Here is a 20,327-nt window from a genome sequence, read left to right as displayed (position 1 = left end):
ATAATATATATATTATATATTATAAATATATATATATATTTTGGTTCAATTTGCTAAAATTTCATGAACAATTATTGCATATATGTTCAGGTGGGATATTGACCTGTAGTTTTCTTTTCTTTAATGTCTTTGGTCTTGGTGTTAGGGTAACGCTGCCTCTTAGAATGAGTTGGGAAGTATCCCTGGATCCTCTGCAATTTTCTGGATGCATTTGTATAAAATTTGTATTGTTTCTTCTTTAATGTTTTATTACTCACCAATGATGCTATCTGGACCTGGAGTTCTCTTAGTGGAAAACTTTTCCTGATTTTTTAACTACAAATTTAATTTCTTTAGATATAATGGTATTCAGGATATCTTTTTCTTGTTGAATGAACTTTGATAATTTCTGTCTTTCAGGAATTTATCCATTGTATCCAAGTTGTTGAATTTTTGGGCATAAAACTGTTCAAAACCTCCTTTATTATCCTGAAAAACTCAGCCAAGCTCCCGCTCCTAGCGCAGCGCCCACCTCGCCGGCGGGGGCGCGCGCGGCGGAGGGACGCGCGCGGCGGAGGCATCCGTGACGCGGCGTCAACCGCCAACCCCGCGGCTTTGCGCCTGGCCTCCGTCGTTGCGGCCGCCTCAGGGCGCAGAGGCCCGGCCTTTCCGCCCAGATGTCAGTTTGTAAAACAGCAGGGCTGGAGTCTGCAGGGTTTGCAGGCTTCCGCGCGGTAGGAAGTCTGGGAGGCTCGGCATTTCCAACTCTTTCACCTCAGAGCCCTCTTCGTCCGGGCAACACCACCCAGTAACGTGGCTTCCCGCAGCCTCAGCAGGTACACGGACTACCAGGCGGGGAGGCGTGCGCGGTCCTTCCCTCATCGGATTGTGAGCGTTGGGTTCTCTGGCAAAAGCGTTTCCTTTCCCTCACTCGGTGGCAGTGGTGCCGCTGTTGATGAGAAATCTAAGGCAAATCAGAGCTTTCCTACCCTGTGCCCCGCACCCCATTTCCTCGTGTACTGTGTGGTTAAAGGGTTTGAGGTGAATCCTTGACGGAGGACCGGAAAACTTTTGTCTCTGTGGTAGCAGGTGACTGTAAACTTGGGCAAATTTGTGGTGATACAACGTACACCCCCTAGCATGGTCAGGAGGGTTAGAGGAAGAGACTACGTAGAATCCTTAAACATTTTCTTGTCAATACAAGCGTTTACTCCCTGTAACCTTTATTCGTATACGCATGTGAATTTCATGGATCCATCGATGAGGTGGTTTTGTAGCACCTGAATGGGCCGTCTTTTTCTTAATTGGTTTCTTGACCTGGCCGGCATCCCTGCCTTCCTATCTGGTACCACAGATGAACGTAACCTGTGCCGACCTTACGTGCACGGGAGCATTTGTGCGTGAAAACCCATTTTCCCTTGTTCACTCCAGGGTATCATCCCATCAGTTTCCTTCTATGCCAGTAAACACATTTTGCTTTCTATTGGGTCATTTCCATCGGCGTATGTATTAGTTGCCTAGCGCTGCCTAAAAAAGTACCACAAACAACAGAAATCTATTCTCTTTGACTTCTGGAAGCTGAAAGCTGAAAAGTGTGGGCAGTGTTGGTTCCTCCCGGAGGCTCTGAGGGAGAATTTGTTCCATGTTTCTTTCCTAGCTTCTGGAGGCTGCTGCCAATGGTAGGTGTGCTTAGTTTGTAGAGTCATGGGTCAGTCTCAGCCTTCACGTAGTGTTCTCTCCTGTGTGTATCTATTTTTTTCTTCCGATACAACCCGGTGTTGGGGCCAGTCCAGTTTGAATTCATCTTAACTTGGTTGCATCTACAAAGGCCTTATTTCCAAATAAGATCACATTCATAGGTTCTGGAGTTAGGACGTGAACATATTTTTGGGGAGAGGACATAATTCAACCTATGACAGCATACAAACATGTTACTTTTCTCATCAAAAAATCTTCCTCTCGCCCATATTTTACTCTCTTTTGTAGCACAATTTCTCAAGTGCTTACATTCATATTCACTATCTCCACTTCCTCTTTGATAATTCTCTTTTGAACTTAGATCAATCAGGCATTCACCTCCATCACTCTTGAAATTATTGCTGTACTTTAGGTCACAAGTGACCTACCTCCAGGCTGCTAAATCCATTGGTTCTTAGTCCTCAACTTACCTGACCAGCATTTGATGACGATCATCACTCAGGCAGAAGTTTTTCTCACTGTATTTTCTCAATGTATTTTCTTGGTTTTACCTTCTGGCTCCTTTGTCACTCATTCTTAAGTCTTTTTTGTTGGTCCTTCTTTCTCAGACCTGACACTTTTGATGGAATGCCTTTGGCAATATAATTTCTTTGAAATTCTTTTGATGCTTTTCAGTTTTGTAAATTGAATTTGATTTCTGTATCACTTAACTACCTTAACTTTACTTAAAACATTATGCCACAGGTAATATGAGAAAAATATAAAAAGGAATATTTTTCAATAGGGGACTTTGGCTTATGTTCTATAATGTTTATATTTATTATTATTATTATTATTATTATTATTATTTATTATAATTTTTTTTCTTATGTTAGTCACCATACACTACATCCCTGGTTTTTGATGTGAAGTTCGATGATTCATTAGTTGCATATAACACCCAGTGCACCATGCAATACGTGCCCTCCTTACTACCCATCACCAGCCTATCCCATTCCCCCACCCCTTGTTTCTCATAGTCCATAGTCTCTCATGTTTCATTCCCCCTTCTGATTACCCCCCTTTCTTTATCCCTTTCTTCTCCCACCGATCTTCCTAGTTCTTATGTTTCATAGATGAGAGAAATCTTATGATAATTGTCTTTCTCTGCATGACTTATTTCACTTAGCATTATCTCCTCCAGTGCTATTACGTTGCAGCAAATGTTGAGAAATCGTTCTTTTTGATGGCTGAGTAATATTCCATTGTATATATGGACCACATCTTCTTAATCCAGTCTTCTGCTGAAGGGCATTTTGGCTCCTTCCACGATTTAGCTATTGTGGACAATGCTGCTATGAACATTGGGGTGCATATGGCCCTTCTTTTCACTACGTCTGTATCTTTGGGGTAAATACCCAGTATTGCAATGGCTGGATCATAGGGTAGCTCAATTTTTAACTTTTTAAGGGACCTTCACACTGTTTTCCAGAGTGGCTGTACCAACTTGCATTCCCACCAACAATGTAGGAGGGATCCCCTTTCTCCACATCCTCTCCAACATTTGTTGTTTCCTGCCTTGTCAATTTTTGCATTCTAACTAGCATAGCGTGGTATCTTAGTGTGGTTTTGATTTGAATTTCCCTGATGGCTAACAATTTTGAACATTTTTTCATGTGTCTGTTAGCCATTTGTATGTCTTCATTGGAAAAGTGTCTGTTCATATCTTCTGCCCATTTTATGATTTGTTTATTTGTTTCTTGTGTATTGAGTTTGAGAAGTTCTTTGTAGATCTTGGATACCAGTCCTTTATCTGTAGTGTCATTTGCAAATATATTCTCCCATTCCGTGGGCTGCCTCTTAGTTTTTTTGACTGTTTCCTTGGCTGTGCAGAAGCTTTTTATCTTGATGAAGTCCCACAAGTTCATTTTTTCTTTTGCTTCTATTGCCTTTGGAGATGTGTCATGAAAAAGGTTGCTGTGGCCGATGTCGTAAAGGTTGCTGCCTATGCTCTCCTCTAGGATTTTGATGGATTCCTGTCTCACATCGAGGTCTTTCATCCATTTGGAGTTTATCTTTGTGTATGGTGTGAGAGAGTGGTCACATTTCATTCTTTTTCATGTAGCTGTCCAATTTGCCCAGCATCATTTATTGAAGAGACTGTCTTTTTTCCACTGGATGTTTTTTCCCGCTTTATCAAAGATTGGTTGCCCAAAGAGCCGAGGGTCCATTTCTGGGTTCTCTATTCTGTTCCATTGGTCTATGTGTCTTTTTTTGTGCCAGTACCATGCTGTCTTTGTGATCATAGCTTTGTAGTACAGCTTGAAATCCGGCATTGTGATGCCCCCAGCTTTGTTTTTCCTTTTCAACACTTCCTTGGCGATTCATGGCCTTTTCTGGTTCCACACAAATTTAAGGGCTGTTTGTTCCAGTTCTTTGAAAAATGTCATTGGTATTTTGATTGGGATAGCATTGAAAGTGTAGATTGCTCTGGGTAGCATGGACATTTTAACTATGTTAATTCTTCCAATCCATGAGCATGGAATATTTTTCCATCTTTTTGTGTCTTCTTCAATGTCTTTCAAGAGCAATTTGTAGTTTCTAGAATATAGATCCTCAGCACTCCACTATCAGCAATAGACAGATCACCTAAGCAGAGAATCAACAAAGAAACAAGAGCTTTGAATGCCATACTAGATGAGTTGTTCTATATCTATCTATCTATCTATCTATCTAGATAGATAGTTGTTCGATATATATATAGATATACATATCTACAATATAGATCCTAGATATATATAGATATATATAGAAAACTACACCCCAGAACCAAAGAATACTCATTCTATTCTAATACCCATGGAACATTCTCAAGAATAGACCATGTTCTGGGTCACAAAACAGGTCTCAACTGATACCAAAAGACTGAAATTATTCCCTGCATATTCTCAGACCACAGTGCTTTGAAATTGGAACTCAACCACAAGGAAAAATTTGGAAGAAACTCAAGCACTTGGAGACTAAGAACCATCCTGCTCAAGAATGATTCGATAAACCAGGAAATCAAAAATCAATTTAAACAATTTATGGAGACCAACGAGAATGAAAACACAATGGTCCAAAACCTATGGGACACTGCAAAGGCCGTCCTAAGGGGAAAATACATAGCCATCCAAGCCTCACTCAAAAGAATAGAAAAATCTAAAATGCAGTTTTTATATTCTCGCCTCAAGAAGCTGGAACAGCAACAGAGGAACAGGCCTAATCCATGCACAAGAAAGCAGTTGATCAAGATTAGAGCAGAGATCAATGAATTAGAAACCAGGAGCACAGTAGAGCAGATCAACAGAACTAGAAGCTGGTTCTTTGAAAGAATAAATAAAATTGACAAACCACTGGCAAGACTTATCCAAAAGAATAGAGAAAGGACCCAAATTAATAAAATTATGAATGAAAAGGGAGAGGTCACAACAAACACCAATGAAACTGGAAGGATTATTAGAAACTTTTATCAACAGCTTTATGCTAATAAATTAAGCAATCTGGAAGAGATGGAGGCCTTCCTGGAAACCTATAAACTACCAAGACTGAAACGGGAAGAAACTTATTTTTTAAACAGGCCAATTAATTATGAAGAGATTGAAACAGTGATTAAAAACCTTCCAAATAACAAAACGCCAGGGCCTGATGGTTTTCCCAGGGAATTCTACCAAACATTCAAAGAAGAAATAATACCTATTCTCCTAAAGCTATTTCAAAAAATAGAAACAGAAGGAAACTACCAAACTCGTTCTATGAGGCCAATATTACCTTGATCCCCAAACCAGGCAAAGACCCCATCAAAAAGGAGACTGATCTCCCTAATGAATATGGACGCCAAAATTCTCAACAAGATCCTGGCTAATAGAATCCAACAGTATATTAAAAGGATTATCCATCATGACCAAGTGGGATTCATCCCTGGGATGCAAGGGTGGTTCAACATTCGCAAATCTATCAGTGTCATAGATTTTATCAACAAGAAAAAAGCCAAAAATCATATGATCCTCTCAATAGATGCAGAAAAAGCATTTGACAAAATACAGCATCCTTTCCTGATTAAAACACTTCAGAGTGTAGGGATAGAGGGTACATTCCTCAATCTCATAAAAACCATCTATGAAAAGCCTACAGCAAATATCATTCTCAATGGGGAAAAGCTGGAAGCCTTTCCCTTAAGATCAGGAACACGACAAGGATGCCCACTCTTGCCACTATTATTCAACATAGTACTAGAAGTCCTTGCAACAGCAATCAGACAACAAAAAGGGATAAAAGGTATCCAAATCGGCAAAGAAGAAGTCAAACTGTCTCTTTTCGCAGATGCCATGATACTGTATATGGAAAACCCAAAAGAATCCACTCCCAAACTACTAGAAGTTATAGAGCAATTCAGTAATGTGGCGGGATACGAAATCAATGCTCAGAAATCAATTGGATTTCTATACACGAACAATGAGACTGAAGAAAGAAAAATTAGGGAATCTATCCCATTTACAATAGCACCAAAAATAATAAGTTACCTTGGAATTAAGTTAACCAGAGACGTATATTTATTATTATTATCAACAGTTTCCAAAAGAACATTGCATTCTTTCTTCAAAATGAATTTTTAGTGACATGGCATCAAATAATGTTTTCCAATACTTATTTGATTATGATTTAAAAATTATGTTTAGGGGCGCCTGGGTGGCAGAGCGGTTGAGTGTCTGCCTTTGGCTCAGGGTGTGATCCTCGCGTTATGGGATCAGGCCCCACATCAGGCTCCTCCGCTATGAGCCTGCTTCTTCCTCTCCCACTCCCCCTGCTTGTGTTCCCTCTCTCGCTGGCTGTCTCTATCTCTGTTGAATAAATAAATAAAATCTTTTAAAAAAATTATGTTTATTAACTGCAGTGTTTCTAAAACAATAAAGCAGTAGTGTAGTTTGTGAATGAAATAAAAATTTTCAGTGTTGTCAGGAGATATTTTTGCTCTATCATTCATGACCAAGTTAAAAAAAATGTCTTGACAAGTGCAAAATATCATAGAATTTTCGTTTTTGAGGATTTTCTGTTTGCTTTGTTCTTCTCATGTGTATTTGAGTCATTGTATCTCTATTATATATACTTATATATATATATTATATATTTTTTAACTTTATTTTTTTGGTAAGCTCTTAAAAATGTCTATGATTCTTCTCCAGTTGTGTCATTTATTGGTCAAAATCCTAATACATGTTCACATATAGAAATATTTGCATTTTGGAAATCCACAATTATATCAATAACTGTTATGTGCCTTCTGTGTTTTACATTAAGGATTGTGTCCAAAATAATTGAGAAATAATTAGTTCTTAAAAACGTCAATCAAACTGATTTTATTCATAATGTATCCTATAATATTTATTATTTGATTTTGTATTTTACTTCCTAAATGGTCTATTATTTGGTGCTAATATTTGTATTTTGCAGAAATGTGCTAACAGGATGCCATTGAATTTTGCCATGGTTTCTGCTAAATAAAAATACCTATTATCAGGCTCTTAAAATTTATTAGATGACCCTCTCTATACTAGGTGCTACTCTAAAAATTTAATCATGTTTATTATGTTATCAACAAATGCAGACCTGTATTTTCCCATTTTCATAGGACTGTTAATTTTTTAAATTCTTTAAAATCTGGTTGGTATTAACTCAATACTTACTGATGGTGTTGTGCATTTCACTTTATTCGTGTTCAAGAAATCTTTAACATTCCTTAGCTTGTAGTTGCATTACTCTAGTCTCTGCCTCTGCCATTACATGACCTTTACCCCTGTATATCTCTGGTGTCTTTACATGATTTCTTTTTTTTAAAAAGATTTATTTATTTATTTATTTTAGAGAGAGAGAGAATGAGTGTGGTGCTGGAGGTGGAGGATCAGAGTGAAAGGGAGAGGAGAGAGTCGCCAGCAGACTCTACTCTGAGCACAGAGCCTGACATGGGGCTCGATCTCATGACCCTGAGATCAGAACCTGAGCCAAAACCGAGAGTCAGATGCTTAACCAACTGCACCACCCAGGTGCCCTTATATGGCTTTCTTATGATGACACCAGTCATTGAATTTAGGGCCCATTGTAATCTAGTATGACCTCATCTTAACTTGGTTACATCCTCAACAACTGTTTTCAAATATGGTCATATTCACAGGTGCCAGAGGTTAGAACTTGAACATATTTTTTTTCGGGGACACAGTTCAAACTACAACAATGAGACATCTAAGTTCAGACAACAGAGAACCAACGCTATTCTATATTAATTTTGTCAGTCTATGAGACAACTCCCATGGTCAAGCATATAGTTTAAAACTCTTTGGGAGAAGGCATTGTCCTGAGTTTTAATCAGCTTTGGAAAGAGAGAGTAGTAGAAGAATGAAAGCCTAAGACCTGTCCAGTCTGTACTTCTTATCTCAGCCTGACTTTCATGCTGCCTTGATATTACTCACTTGATACCCTGGGCTATTATTCCTATAGAAATAATGATAAAGGGCATATATTACCTCAAAAAATGGGGGAAAGGTAAGAATCAAATTTTAAATTTTTCTTAAGAAATTCTCTGATTCCTGCCACTGTCTCTTCAGACCCCATCCTAAATGCCCATACCTAAATCAGCCTTCAGCCACTGTAGGGATTTCTCACAGTTTTTTTGTTTTTTTGCTTGTTTTTTTAATTTTTTGTTGGTATTTGTTGTTAGGGATATATTCTCTCCATTTTGTAATTTCTGTAGAGCTGATTTTGGGACTCACCATCTACATGGCAATTGATAATCCTGCCGTAATTTTTAATCTGAAATCTTAATGTTTTATTCACAGGGAGGAATATAATTTTTTCATCTATAACTTGGAAGTGAAGTAAAATAACAAAATGAATCCAGCAAAACATCTGTTAGCCTCCAGTAATAAATTGGCAAATGTTCCAGAATTCACTTACAAAAAAGGACTATTTAATTTATCATTGTCACCTAAACCAAAGGAAAAACATAGTGCAAAATTAGTACGTGATAAACTTGAACCAATGGTTTTAGGCTCTCCACCAATGGGGGAATCCATCATAAGGTATGCTTTGCCCATTCCATCAAGTAAGACAAAGGAGTTAATAACAGAAGATGAATTAATCAGGAAAATTACCAAACATCTGAAGATGGTAAGACACTTCTTGGTTCCTGTGTTTGGGGTCTGCATGACCAGTGCCAGGCTTAGTGATTTGTTAGGAAGGTGCACTAGACTAAAAATATAGTCCTATTGATGGCTAAGATTTATTACAGTGAAAGGATACAAAGCAAAATCAGCAAAGGGAATAGGCTTATGGGATGAGGTCTGGAGGAAACTAGATCCAAGATTCCTCTTCCTTTAAAGCCACACAGGATGTGCTTAATTCCTCCAACAACACATTATGACAACACATGTGCAATGTCTGTTGGAGAAGCTCATTAGAGACTCAATGCCCAGAGTTTTATTGGGGATTGCTCATCTAGGTACTTTGCCTAGCATGTACCAAAATTCCAGACTCCCTGAAGGAAAGCAGATGTTTAGGATAAACCACATTGTTTGTGTAAATAGTTTAGGGATAATGAGCCACTGTCCTCAGTGAATGATGGGAACGCTCCTAAAATCCAAGTACTGAGACACCAGTCCCATGCCAGCCTTGCAAGCAGATCTTTCTAACGGTAGGCCTTTCCAACTCTCATTCCTGCTACGCTAACTCTTCTTAGCACTTTAGAAACTAGCTCTTAGTGTTGGGGAAAAAAAATTTCCTTTTCGGTGAGTTTCTCTTTGCATAATGAGACAGAATTGATTGTAGATGTACCAAATACCAGATGAGAACAATGAAGAATAGTACAAATATGAAAAGAATATAGTTTATCAAATTTCCAAAATATAAATTTCCTCAAAGTTTGAGGTGTTAGCTTAGAGAATTTCCTTAAAAGTTTATTGCTCTCTGGTTTCCATTTCTGTTTTGCCCACTTCTCTTCAAAGAAGAAAGTTGAGTCAGTCAGATTTTGAGGAATACTTTGGTGGTAAGTGGAGTTGATGCTTCAGCTATTCATAGTCTTTTACACATCTGTCAACAAAGAAATGGGAGTCATAGGGACTTTCTCCATTGTAGGGAGTAGAGTTGAGGCCTGTTTCTCATCATTTCTTTATGGTGATATGAGATGGGGTGTGAGATGGAAAGTTTAAAATTTATGGCACTGGAAGAAATAAGACTTACTGCTAAGAAGGTCCTGACATGTTTGATTAAATGTTTTTTTACATTTAGTATAATAATTTTAAACTATAAAAATACTTAATTTGCTTTGATTCACTCACAGATTGTTTCTACTTTGGAAGAAACCTATGGATTTACCATTCAAGATGGAGAAAATTCAGTTGTGAAGCCTGAAAATGAAGAATTAACTTTATCAGTAAGTATATGTAACCCTAATGTAGAGACGTTAACACTGAAAAGGGTTAAGATTTTCTTTTGGATTTCATTTATGCTCTCAAAATGAATTCCCCATCCGTGAAAATGATTCAGTTAGGGAACTTGAAAGTAGAGTACTTATTTTTCTATCCTCTGCCAACACTTATCTTGAAGTTTAATTAAGACATATCTATATATTTTTATTTATTCATTTCATTTAAAAAAGTTTATTTATTAGAGAGGGAGCATGAGCGGGAGGAGGGGCAGAGGCAGAGGGAGAAGCAGGCTCCTCACTGAGCAGGGAAGCCTGGTGTGGAGCTCCATCCCAGGTCCCGGGATCATGACCTGAGCCAAAGGCAGCCGCTTAACCAACTGAGCCACCCAGGTACCCCAAGACATATCTGTATTTTAAACCTACTTTTATTGTTAATTCCTATTCTATTTAATTTTTAAACATTGGTTACTTGTTGGTTTGAGATGTATATTCTTTATCATGTTAAGAAAGTATTCTTCTGTTTCTATTTTGCTAAAAAAAAAAAAAAAAAACCTCAAAAAACTAAACCAAGAAGTTATTGAGTTTTAACAAATGTCTGGTATATATTGAAGGATTATCTTTTTGTTACTTTTTAGGGGGTTTTCTATTTCTCCTGCTATTATCCACCTCTTCACCTAGTCTACCTATCTTTTCCTGCAAATTCTTTTACCAGTCACAGAGTTTTAAAAGTTTTTGTCTGCTAATTTCCAATATCTGGGTCATCAGTGTGTTTACTTCTGTTTTTTTCTTTTGATTATGGATTGTACTTTCCTGGTTCTTCATATGATTTGTAATTTTTTTTATTGGATCCCAAACATTAGATTTAGGAAGACATTGGAAACTGTGGTACAATGTTTATTTTCTAAAGAATGCTTACTGTTTCCTTCCTGGCATTTTGGGTGAACAGCTAATAATTCTCATTCCTACAAGAATTGATTTGAGCAGGAACTGGTCCATATTTTAATTAAGTTGAGTTCTTGTCTGATTTGTGTAACCCATAATCTCTCCTATTGCTGCTTCTCCTGAGGGGCTGATTTCTTTGATATTGCCAATATTTTAGGTGGCGAGAGTTTGAACTCTGATTTTAAATAGTTTTGGTTCACATCTTGGTTCAATGCTGGCAGAGTTTCAAAATACAATTACCACAAGAACATGCAGGATGAGATTCCTCTATTTCTTAGTTCCTGCTTTTTATAGTTGTGTAAATGCCAATCAAACCTTAAAACATTTTCATTATCCCCAAAAGCCTCCTTGTACTCCATTTACAGTTAATTTTCTCCTACCCTGGCTCCAGACAACCACTGATCTACAGTATACTTGTGCCTTTTCTAGAATGTCCTATAAGTAAAATCATATAATATGTAGCCTTACATATCTAGCCTTCACTACTTCATCATAATGTTTTTGAGAGTCATCCATGCTGTTCTATGTATCAGTAGTTTGTTTCTTTTATTGTGAAGAATATTCCATTGTATGGCTATACCACAGTTTGTTTATCCATTCATCAGTTAATAAACATTTAGGTCGTTGGATCCAGTAACTGTTTTGGCTGTTATGAATGAAGTTTCTTTTTTTTTTTTTTAATTTAAATTCAATTAGCTAACACATAGTACATCATTAGTTTCAGATGTAGTGTTCAGCAATTCATCAGTTGCATATAATACCCAGTGCTCATCGCATCATGTGCCCTCCTTAATGCCCATCACCTGGCTACCCCATCTCCCCCAAACCCCTCCCTTTCAGCCACCCTCAGTTTGTTTCCCATAGTTAAGAATCTCTCATGGTTTGTCTCCTTCTCTGATTTCTTCCCAATCAGTTTTCCCTCCCTTCTCTTGTGGTCCTCTGCACTGTTTCTTATATTCTACATGTGAGTGAAACCATATGATAATTGTCTTTCCCCGACTGACTTATTTCACTTAGCAGAATACCCTCCAGTGCCATCCACCTCAATGTAAATGGTAAGTATTCATCTTTTCGGATGGCCGAGTAATATTCCATTGTGTGTGTGTGTGTGTGTGTGTGTGTATACACGACATCATCTTTATTCATCTGCCGAAAGACATCTCGGCTCCTTCCCAAAGTTGGCTATCGTGGACATTGCTCCTATGAACATTGGGGTGCAGGTGCCCCTCCGTGTGAATGAAGTTTCTATGAATGTTTGTGTGCAAGTCTTTGTGAGGATGTATGTGTTTATTCATCTTGGATAATTGCTTTGGAATGGTACTGGTGAGTTATAAGTATATGTTTAATTTTACGAGCAATTGCCAAACTACTTCCCAACGTGGCAAAATCATTTTATGTTCCTATCAGCTCTCTAGGAGAGTTCCAGTGGCTGTACATCCTTACCAAAATTGGTATTGTCAGACTTTTTAATTTTGACCATTCGTAAGGAATGTAGGCCTCCTTTCCTGCCACCTTGTTGGCAAAATTCAAATGGGAAGGGGTTTGGTAGAAGAAAAATGGTTGGGTTGAGTGATTTGCTGTGGGAGCTTTTCTCATTCCAGTCTGTTAGCCTAAATGGCTGTCAAGGGCTCAGCTGGTTTTTCTTTATCCTCTAAATTCTGTTTGTCAATGGTAGGCCTGCTTTTTGACTTGGCTGACTTGGCACACTTTGCACACACTAGACCAAGTGTTCTTTCTCCACCATGTTCCCTTTAGGTATGGATATGGCTTTGGTTCTTTGCTTATCTATAAAGAGTTCTTCTGTGAAATTCAGTTCATCAGATTTTTATCCTATCCTCTCCTTTTCACTATCCTCAAGGAAAGGGATGATAATTATATGTTTTATATTTTTCCTTTCTGGATGTCTGGATGTTTAATTTTTTTTTTTTTTGAGAGAGAGAGAGAGCATGAGGAGGGGGAGTAGCAGAAGGAGAGAGAGAGAAGCAGACCCCCTGCTGAGGAGGGAGCCCAATGTGGGGCTCCTGGGACCATGACTGAGCCACCCAGGCAAGCCGTCCTTTCTGGATGTTAACACCAAAGTGAAGACCTCTCATTACCTTTTCACATCATAATCATAAGTGGCATTTCTGCTTCCCTTTTAAAGATCTTTTTAGAAGTGCTGCCCAACAATTTCTTTTTGTCTCATTGGCCTGATTGGGACACATGGCTACCCTTATTGGTAAAGGAGGCTGGAAAACTTATTGTTATTTTTTAAAGATTTTATTTATTTATTTGAGAGAGAGAGAAAGAACATGAGTGGTGTGGGTAGGGGGAGAGGGAGAGGGAGAAGCAGGCTCCCTGCTGAGCAGGGAGCCCAACACAGGGCTTGATCCCAGGACCCCAGGATCATGATCTGAGCCGAAGGCAGATGCTTAACTGACTGAGCCACCCAGGTGCCCCTTATTATTACTAGCTATGCACATTGGCATCCCCAATAAAATCGAGGTCTTTTAGTAGGCAACTAATAGTCTCTATTATAATGACCATTATAATACTATTATAATAGTATAAGTGATACTATTATAAGACTACTATATACTTGTCTCACAACACTGTTGTCATATTTTTGATGATTTTGATATCCATGTAGATGATCTTTGCAAATAATTCAGCATCTCAGTTCATTGAATTTCTTTCCTCCAATGATCTTGTCTTCTATCATTTCGGCAACTAACTGACAAGATGATATCCTCTAGTCTTTGTCGTAACCAATAACTTTAACTTTTCCATTATTTATGTTTCAATCCTCTTAATCTCTGGTCACTATCTCTTCTCTTTCCCACTTAGTCTGTCTAATATTCTGTCTCCAAAAGTCCTTTGATTCCATTCGGAACTATAATCCATTGGTCTTACTGCCTTTGCTGTCCCAAATCCTCCTTGTGATCTTACTTACCTAGCTTAAATTCCATGGTCCATTATTATTATTGCTTCCATGCACATGTACTTTCTTGCCCTGCCATGCTATATTGATTTTATTTTGTTAAATGGCAGCCCTGATCAAATCAATCATAGTCTTCTCTATATTTGCAGTGTCTGAATGTGAATAGAAGAAAATCCCCAAGTATGCTTATAGGCTCATTTTATATTTATAATTAGTAAACCTAGTTCATTCATTTCCCACTCTCCCGAATGACTAATTCAGTTTTCCCCACTCTCCTATAAGGGCATAGGTCTTTATCATGACAAAAAAAAAGAGTGTATCAGCCTGTGAGTATATTTTAAAATGTGATGTTGAATGAACATATTCCTCATGGAGAACATTCTATGAGAATCCTAATCATATATAAGCATCTGAGATTTATTTATCATAGGTTGTCTCTGATTTACAAATCACTGCTGTACTAGAAAAGATTCAGTCATTGTGATATTTTCATCTGTCACTGCTTTTTCTTCAAAATGTTCATTTGCCCACTGAGTGAGGGTAAAAGACTACAGCTCTTGGCAAGTATACTTAAATTCAGAAGTCATAATGAACATTCATTTTTTAACACAAAGAGATATTTCTAAGATATATGCAGAGTGCCAACCTTTTTTTGGATATTCATAAATTTCAGAAGTCTGAATCTGGGATGCTTGATTTTCTGCAACGTTCAGGGGAGAATAAAAGAGGCATAGCAGGATTTATGTCATTCATGGGCCACTCCCCAGAATGTTCTCTCTTCTACTTTCTGGGAGAATTCACTAGTATTGCATTTGGAGCATGATTTCTTGTCTTAAAGGTTTGAAGGGACATAAATTATAGACAAAAAAATATTTTCCAAAATAATTAAATATACTAAAATGTAGATGGGGATGCATATGGATTCTGAAACAAAAGTAACTTTGTTTTGTTATTCTTTTCAAAAGGTTGGGGATGATCTGAATTCATTCTTGGTATGTTGTTCACAATTTGCCGCTCAGTTAGAAGAAGCAGCTAAGGAAGAACGTAATGTATGTATTCTGTGTAAACTGTCAAATATATTTAATATTTTAATGATTTAAATTATTAGTAATGTTAATAATAAATTTTGTATTAAGTTTTATATTAATTTATTAAAATCATTAATTGTTATTAATAACAATTTTAGTAATACAATATTTAAAGCTATATTGGTTGTTCGAACTTGAATGTGATAATCCATTCAGTAGTATTAGTCTAGATACAATGCCTTGAGTTATAAAAGGCATTAGAAAAAATATATTTTTTTATTCTTAATGTAGTCATTTAGATCTGTGAATTTTCCTTTATAGCATTTATTGGGTCATTAGTATTTTCATATTTACAAATGGAAATATAGTATTGATAGTATTTATATTTTAGTGTTTTAAAAATTTTTTAATTTAAATCCAATTTAGTTAACATATAGTGTATTATTAGTTTCAGGGGTAGAATTTAGTGATTCATCAGTTGCATGTAACACCCAGTGCTCATTACATCAAGTGCCCTCCTTAATGCCCATCACCCAGTTACCCCATCCCCCACTTACCACCCATCCAGCAACCTTCAGTTTGTTTTCTATAGTTAAGAATCTCTTAGAGTTTACCTCCCTCTCTGTTTTTATCTTATTTTCCCTTCCCTTCCCCTATGAGCATCTGGTTTGTTTCTTAAATTCTGCATATGAGTGAAATCATACAGTATTTGTCTTTCTCTAACCAACTAGTTTGCTTAGCATAATACCCTCCAGTTCCATCCAAATAAGAAAATTTATATTACAGAAGTAATATGTGATAATTAATGAAAATTTCAAAAAAGACATGCATAAAGAAGAAAACAAAAATTACCATAATACTATTTACCCAAGATAACCAACTATTGTTAACATATTTTTGTTTCCCTTACTGATTTTCCAAAGTTATAAAGAGTTAGAAAGAATGAAATAATACTGTACATACTATTTGGTAATGCACTTTTATTATTTTTTGACCTTTGGAAAATAGTATTTATTGTGTCTTATCTGATTGTAAACATATTATTATTGTTTTTTAAAAATTTATTTATTTATTTTGAGAGAGAGAAAGCATGAGCAGGAGAAGGGACAGAGGGAGAGGGAGAGGGAGAGAGAATCTTAAACAGACTCCCCACTGAGCATGGACCCTGACTTGGGGGGTGGATCTCAAAACCCTGAGATCATGACCTGAGCCAAAACCAAGAGTCGGATGCTTAACTGACTGAGCCACCCAGGCGCCCTTGATTGTAAACATATTATTGTGGAACATTTGAAATTGAGGAAAGTATATAGGAAAACAAGTTACCTGTAATCTCAATCTAGTATATATGCACCATTAACATTTTAGAACATGTTTTCTAGTGTGCTGTGTGTATATATACACACACGCACATATATATACATATACACACAATAAATATGCACACATATGCTGTGTATGTTTATATATGCAATTCATTTATATGTACATTGATAAATATCTTTTCAATTTTTTATTGTGGCAAAATACACATACGGTACAACTTACTATGTTAACCAATTTTAAGTGTACAGTTCAGTGGTATTAAATACATTAATATTGTGCAATGATCACCTCTATCCATCTCAGAACTCTTTCATCTTGCAAAACTGAAACTGTATGCATTGAACTTATGACCCCCAGCACCTGGTAACCGCCACTCTACTCTGTGTTACTGAGTTTGGCGGGCTTTCTTTCTTAATTTCTTTCTTTCTTTCTTTCTTTCTTTCTTTCTTTCTTTCTTTCTTTCTTTCTTTCTCTCTTTCTCTCTTTCTCTCTTTCTTTCTTTCAACTTTCTTTCTTTCTCTCTTTCTTTACCCACATGTAAGTGAGATCATGCAATATTTGTCTTTTTGTGTCTGGCTTATTTCACTTAGCATGAGGTCTTTCAGAATCACCCATGTTGTCACAAATGGCAGGGCTTCCTTCTTTTTTTATAGCTGAATAATATTTCAGTGTGTGTGTGTGCACGTTTGTGTGTGTGTATTACAATTTCTTTATCTAGTCATCCATCCATGGACACTTAGGTTGTTTCCATATCTTGGTTATTGTGAATAATGCTGCGGTGAACATGGGAGTGCAGGCATTTCTTTGAGATACTAATTTTGTTTTCTTTGGATATATATCTGAAAGTGGGATCACTAGATCTGGTCATGGATTTATTCTGTTAATTTTGTACATAGTATAAGCGGTGTAAGGGTCCAATTTTGTTTTATATTTTGCATGTGGATATACAGTTTCCCCAGTGGTATTTGTTGAAGAGATTGTTCTTTCCCCATTGTGTTGTCTTGGTACTTTTGTCAAAAATTATTTTGCCATATGTGCAAAGGTTTATTCCTGGTCTCTCAGTTTTGTTCTCTTGGTCTCTTTATATTTAAAATTTTTTATTTTATTTTTTATCGAAGTGTAGTTGACATGATGTTACCTTTGTTTCAGGTTATTTTTTTATTTTAATTTTTGAAAATCGAGGTATAATTAACTGTGTTAATAAAACTGTATCAGTTTTAGGTGTAGGTATGTATATATCTTTATGCCAATAAGGCACTCTCTTAATTACTGTTGCTTTGCAGTATATTTTGAAATCAGGATTTTTGAAGCCTCCAACTTTGTTTTTCTTTTTCAAGATTGTTTTGGGTATTCAGGGTGTCTTGAGATTCCATGTGTGTTTTAGTATGTTTTTTACTATTGCTGCAAAATATTCCATTGGGATTTCTCTACGGATTACATTGATTCTGTAGATCACTTTGGATAGTATGAACATTTTAACAATATTAAGTCTTCAAATCCATGAACATGGGATGTCTTTCCATTTATTTGTATCTTTGATTTCTTTTAGCAGTGTTTTCTAGTTTTCTGTGTATATATCTTTCACCTCCTTGTTAGGTTTGTTCCTAACTATTTTTAGATTTTTGATGCTATAGTAAATGAGATTTTTAAAAAATTTTCTTCTTGGATTGAACATTGTTAATATATAGAAATATAACTGATTTTTGAATGTTGATTTTGTGTCCTCCAATTTTGCTGAATATATTAGTTCTAACATTGTGTGAGTGCGGTATATGTGTGTGTGTGTGTGTGTGTGTGTGTGTAATCTTTAGGTTTTCCTACATATGAGATCATGTTATTTGCAGACAGGGATAATTTTACTTTTTCTTTTCCAACTTTATGCCTTTTATTATTTTTTTCTTTTTTAATTTTTCTGGAACTTCCAGTACTATGTTGAATAGTGCTAGTGCTGGTGAGATGGGCAAATTTGCCTTGTTCTTGATCCTAGAGAAAAACCTACTAGTCTTTTCCCAGTGAATGTGCTCTTTACTATAGCCTGTTTGTGGATTTTTATGTTGACTTAGTTTTTTTCTATTCTTAGTTTGTTGAGGTTTTTGTTTTTTTTTTTAATCATGGAGTGTTGATATTATCAAAAGCTTTTCCTGCATCTGTTGAGATGATCATGTGGTTCTTGTCCTTCATTTTGTTTATGTGGTGTATTTCATTGTTTCGTGTTATTGCAAATAGTGAGCCATTATTTCTTCAAATAAGTTCCATGTCCCTTTCTTTTTTCTTCCTTCTTCAATTCCCATAATACATATTTTGTTCTGTACCATGGTATCCCATATGTCCTTTAGGATCTCTTCATTTTCTTTCTTTCTTTTTTTTTTTACTTTTGTATCTTGATTATTTTAAAAGTCTTGTCTTCTAGTGTGCTGATTCTTTCTTCTACCAGGTCAAGTCTGTTGTTGAGTTCCTATAATGGGTTCTTTTTTTTTTTTTAAATTTTTTTTCTCAATTCAATTATTGTATTCTTTAGTTCCAGAATTTCTGTGTGGTTTTTCTTCATAGTTTTTATTTTTTTCTCAATATTCTCGTGCTCACATATTGTTTTCCTGATTTCCTTTGCATCTTTTCATGCTTTCTTTTAGCTCGTTAAGTGTCCTTATGATGACCATTTTGAATTCTTTGGCACTTCGTATATTTCTGCTTCTTTAGTTTCTGGAGATTTAATTTGTTCTTTTAAATGTGGCATGGTTCCCCTTTTCCTTTGTATGTCTTGTTACTTTTTGTTGTTCAGATCTGGCATCTGAAACATCCGCCAACACTTCTAGATTTTGTGGTCTGATTTCCTATAAGGAGGCCTTTCTCCATTCAGTCTGCCTAGATTCTGGAGACCTCTTCAGCCTTTTTTGAGTATGTGTTCCTCTGGGGTTGTGCATGTAATCTATTAGAGGAGGCTTAGAGGTTTCTATTCAGGTACTCCCCCTAGTGCCTCGCTGGTGCTGCCTCCCTGGTGCTGCCATAAATTTCAGTACGGGAGCTCCACCCAGTGTCTGTTTTTGGTACTGCAAACCCTAGTGCATCGTGTACTCTGGTCTTAGTTCTCAGAGATTCTCAATCTGGCATCCTATTGCTGTTAGTACTTGGATAGAGGCAAGAGGGAAGCTGGCCCCTTGGACAACCCCTTGCCCCAAATGTCAGAATGTTGGATATGTGTTCTACTCCTTTCCATCCCCAAGGGGAAAACAAGAGTTGAGATTTCTTCCCAATTGTGCTGCAGTGTGAGGATAAGGAGAGACTGTCAAATTAATGTTGAGAGTGTCAATTTTTTTTTTTTTTTTTTTTTTTTTTTAGTGGACTTGATATGGTTGGTTTTGTCCTTGCCTAAGATACAGGAACCTTTTAACTGGTTTTGGGATTTCTCAGACGCATTTGGTTTGTTTGATGTTGAATTCCTGGTTTTCTAGGGGAAGGAGAGTTTCAGGCTTCATATTCACCATCTTGCTGGTAAAGTCTTATTTCTTTAATGAGGAATGGTATTAGAAATCAAGATCTGATAGTTAATTGTGCCCAGTGATCCTGGAATGAATGCTTTTATGCCATTTCAGCAGACAGAACTAGGAAATGTATGTAGGTATGCACACATATACATACTCACAATTCATATACTTCTATTCCTATTTACAAATAACGTGCACATATACGTGCATATATACATGAATAGACATATTTAGAAATCTGGAGTTCTCACAGACACCTTTAATTCTAGTCTCTCACATAAGGGTTTATTCTTCCTTCTTTCACATGTATATGTCCTTCTTTTCACAGTTAAAATTCTAACTCTTAACATCAGTACATTTACTCTTTTGTTCAATCTTATAATATTTTCAAGATCATTTAAGAATTTCCTCTTCTATATCACCACAAAAACAAACCTACTAAAAAGATTTTGTGATTTCTTTTGAACTACCTGCCCCCCTCACCCTTAGCAGCATTCTTGTCCAAGACTGAGTATAAGGTG

General features: G+C 36.6%; 1 protein-coding gene across 1 annotated transcript in view; it reads left to right on the top strand.

The window, feature by feature from the left end:
- Positions 1-8,564: 8,564 nt before the first annotated feature.
- The window catches only part of CCDC7 (coiled-coil domain containing 7), a 346,398-nt gene continuing 334,635 nt past the window's right edge, over positions 8,565-20,327 (top strand). The window contains exons 1-3 of the mRNA XM_040645272.1: positions 8,565-8,856; positions 10,025-10,117; positions 14,939-15,022. Of these exons, the coding sequence (XP_040501206.1) occupies positions 8,578-8,856; positions 10,025-10,117; positions 14,939-15,022 (456 nt within the window). The 5' untranslated portion in view covers positions 8,565-8,577. The remainder of the gene's footprint in view (positions 8,857-10,024; positions 10,118-14,938; positions 15,023-20,327) is intronic.

The sequence above is a fragment of the Ursus maritimus genome, unplaced genomic scaffold (genome assembly GCF_017311325.1).
Source record: "Ursus maritimus isolate PB19 unplaced genomic scaffold, ASM1731132v1 scaffold_31, whole genome shotgun sequence".
In the NCBI taxonomy this organism is placed as follows: Eukaryota; Metazoa; Chordata; class Mammalia; order Carnivora; family Ursidae; genus Ursus; species Ursus maritimus.
This window is presented reverse-complemented; position numbering and strand designations above follow the sequence as displayed.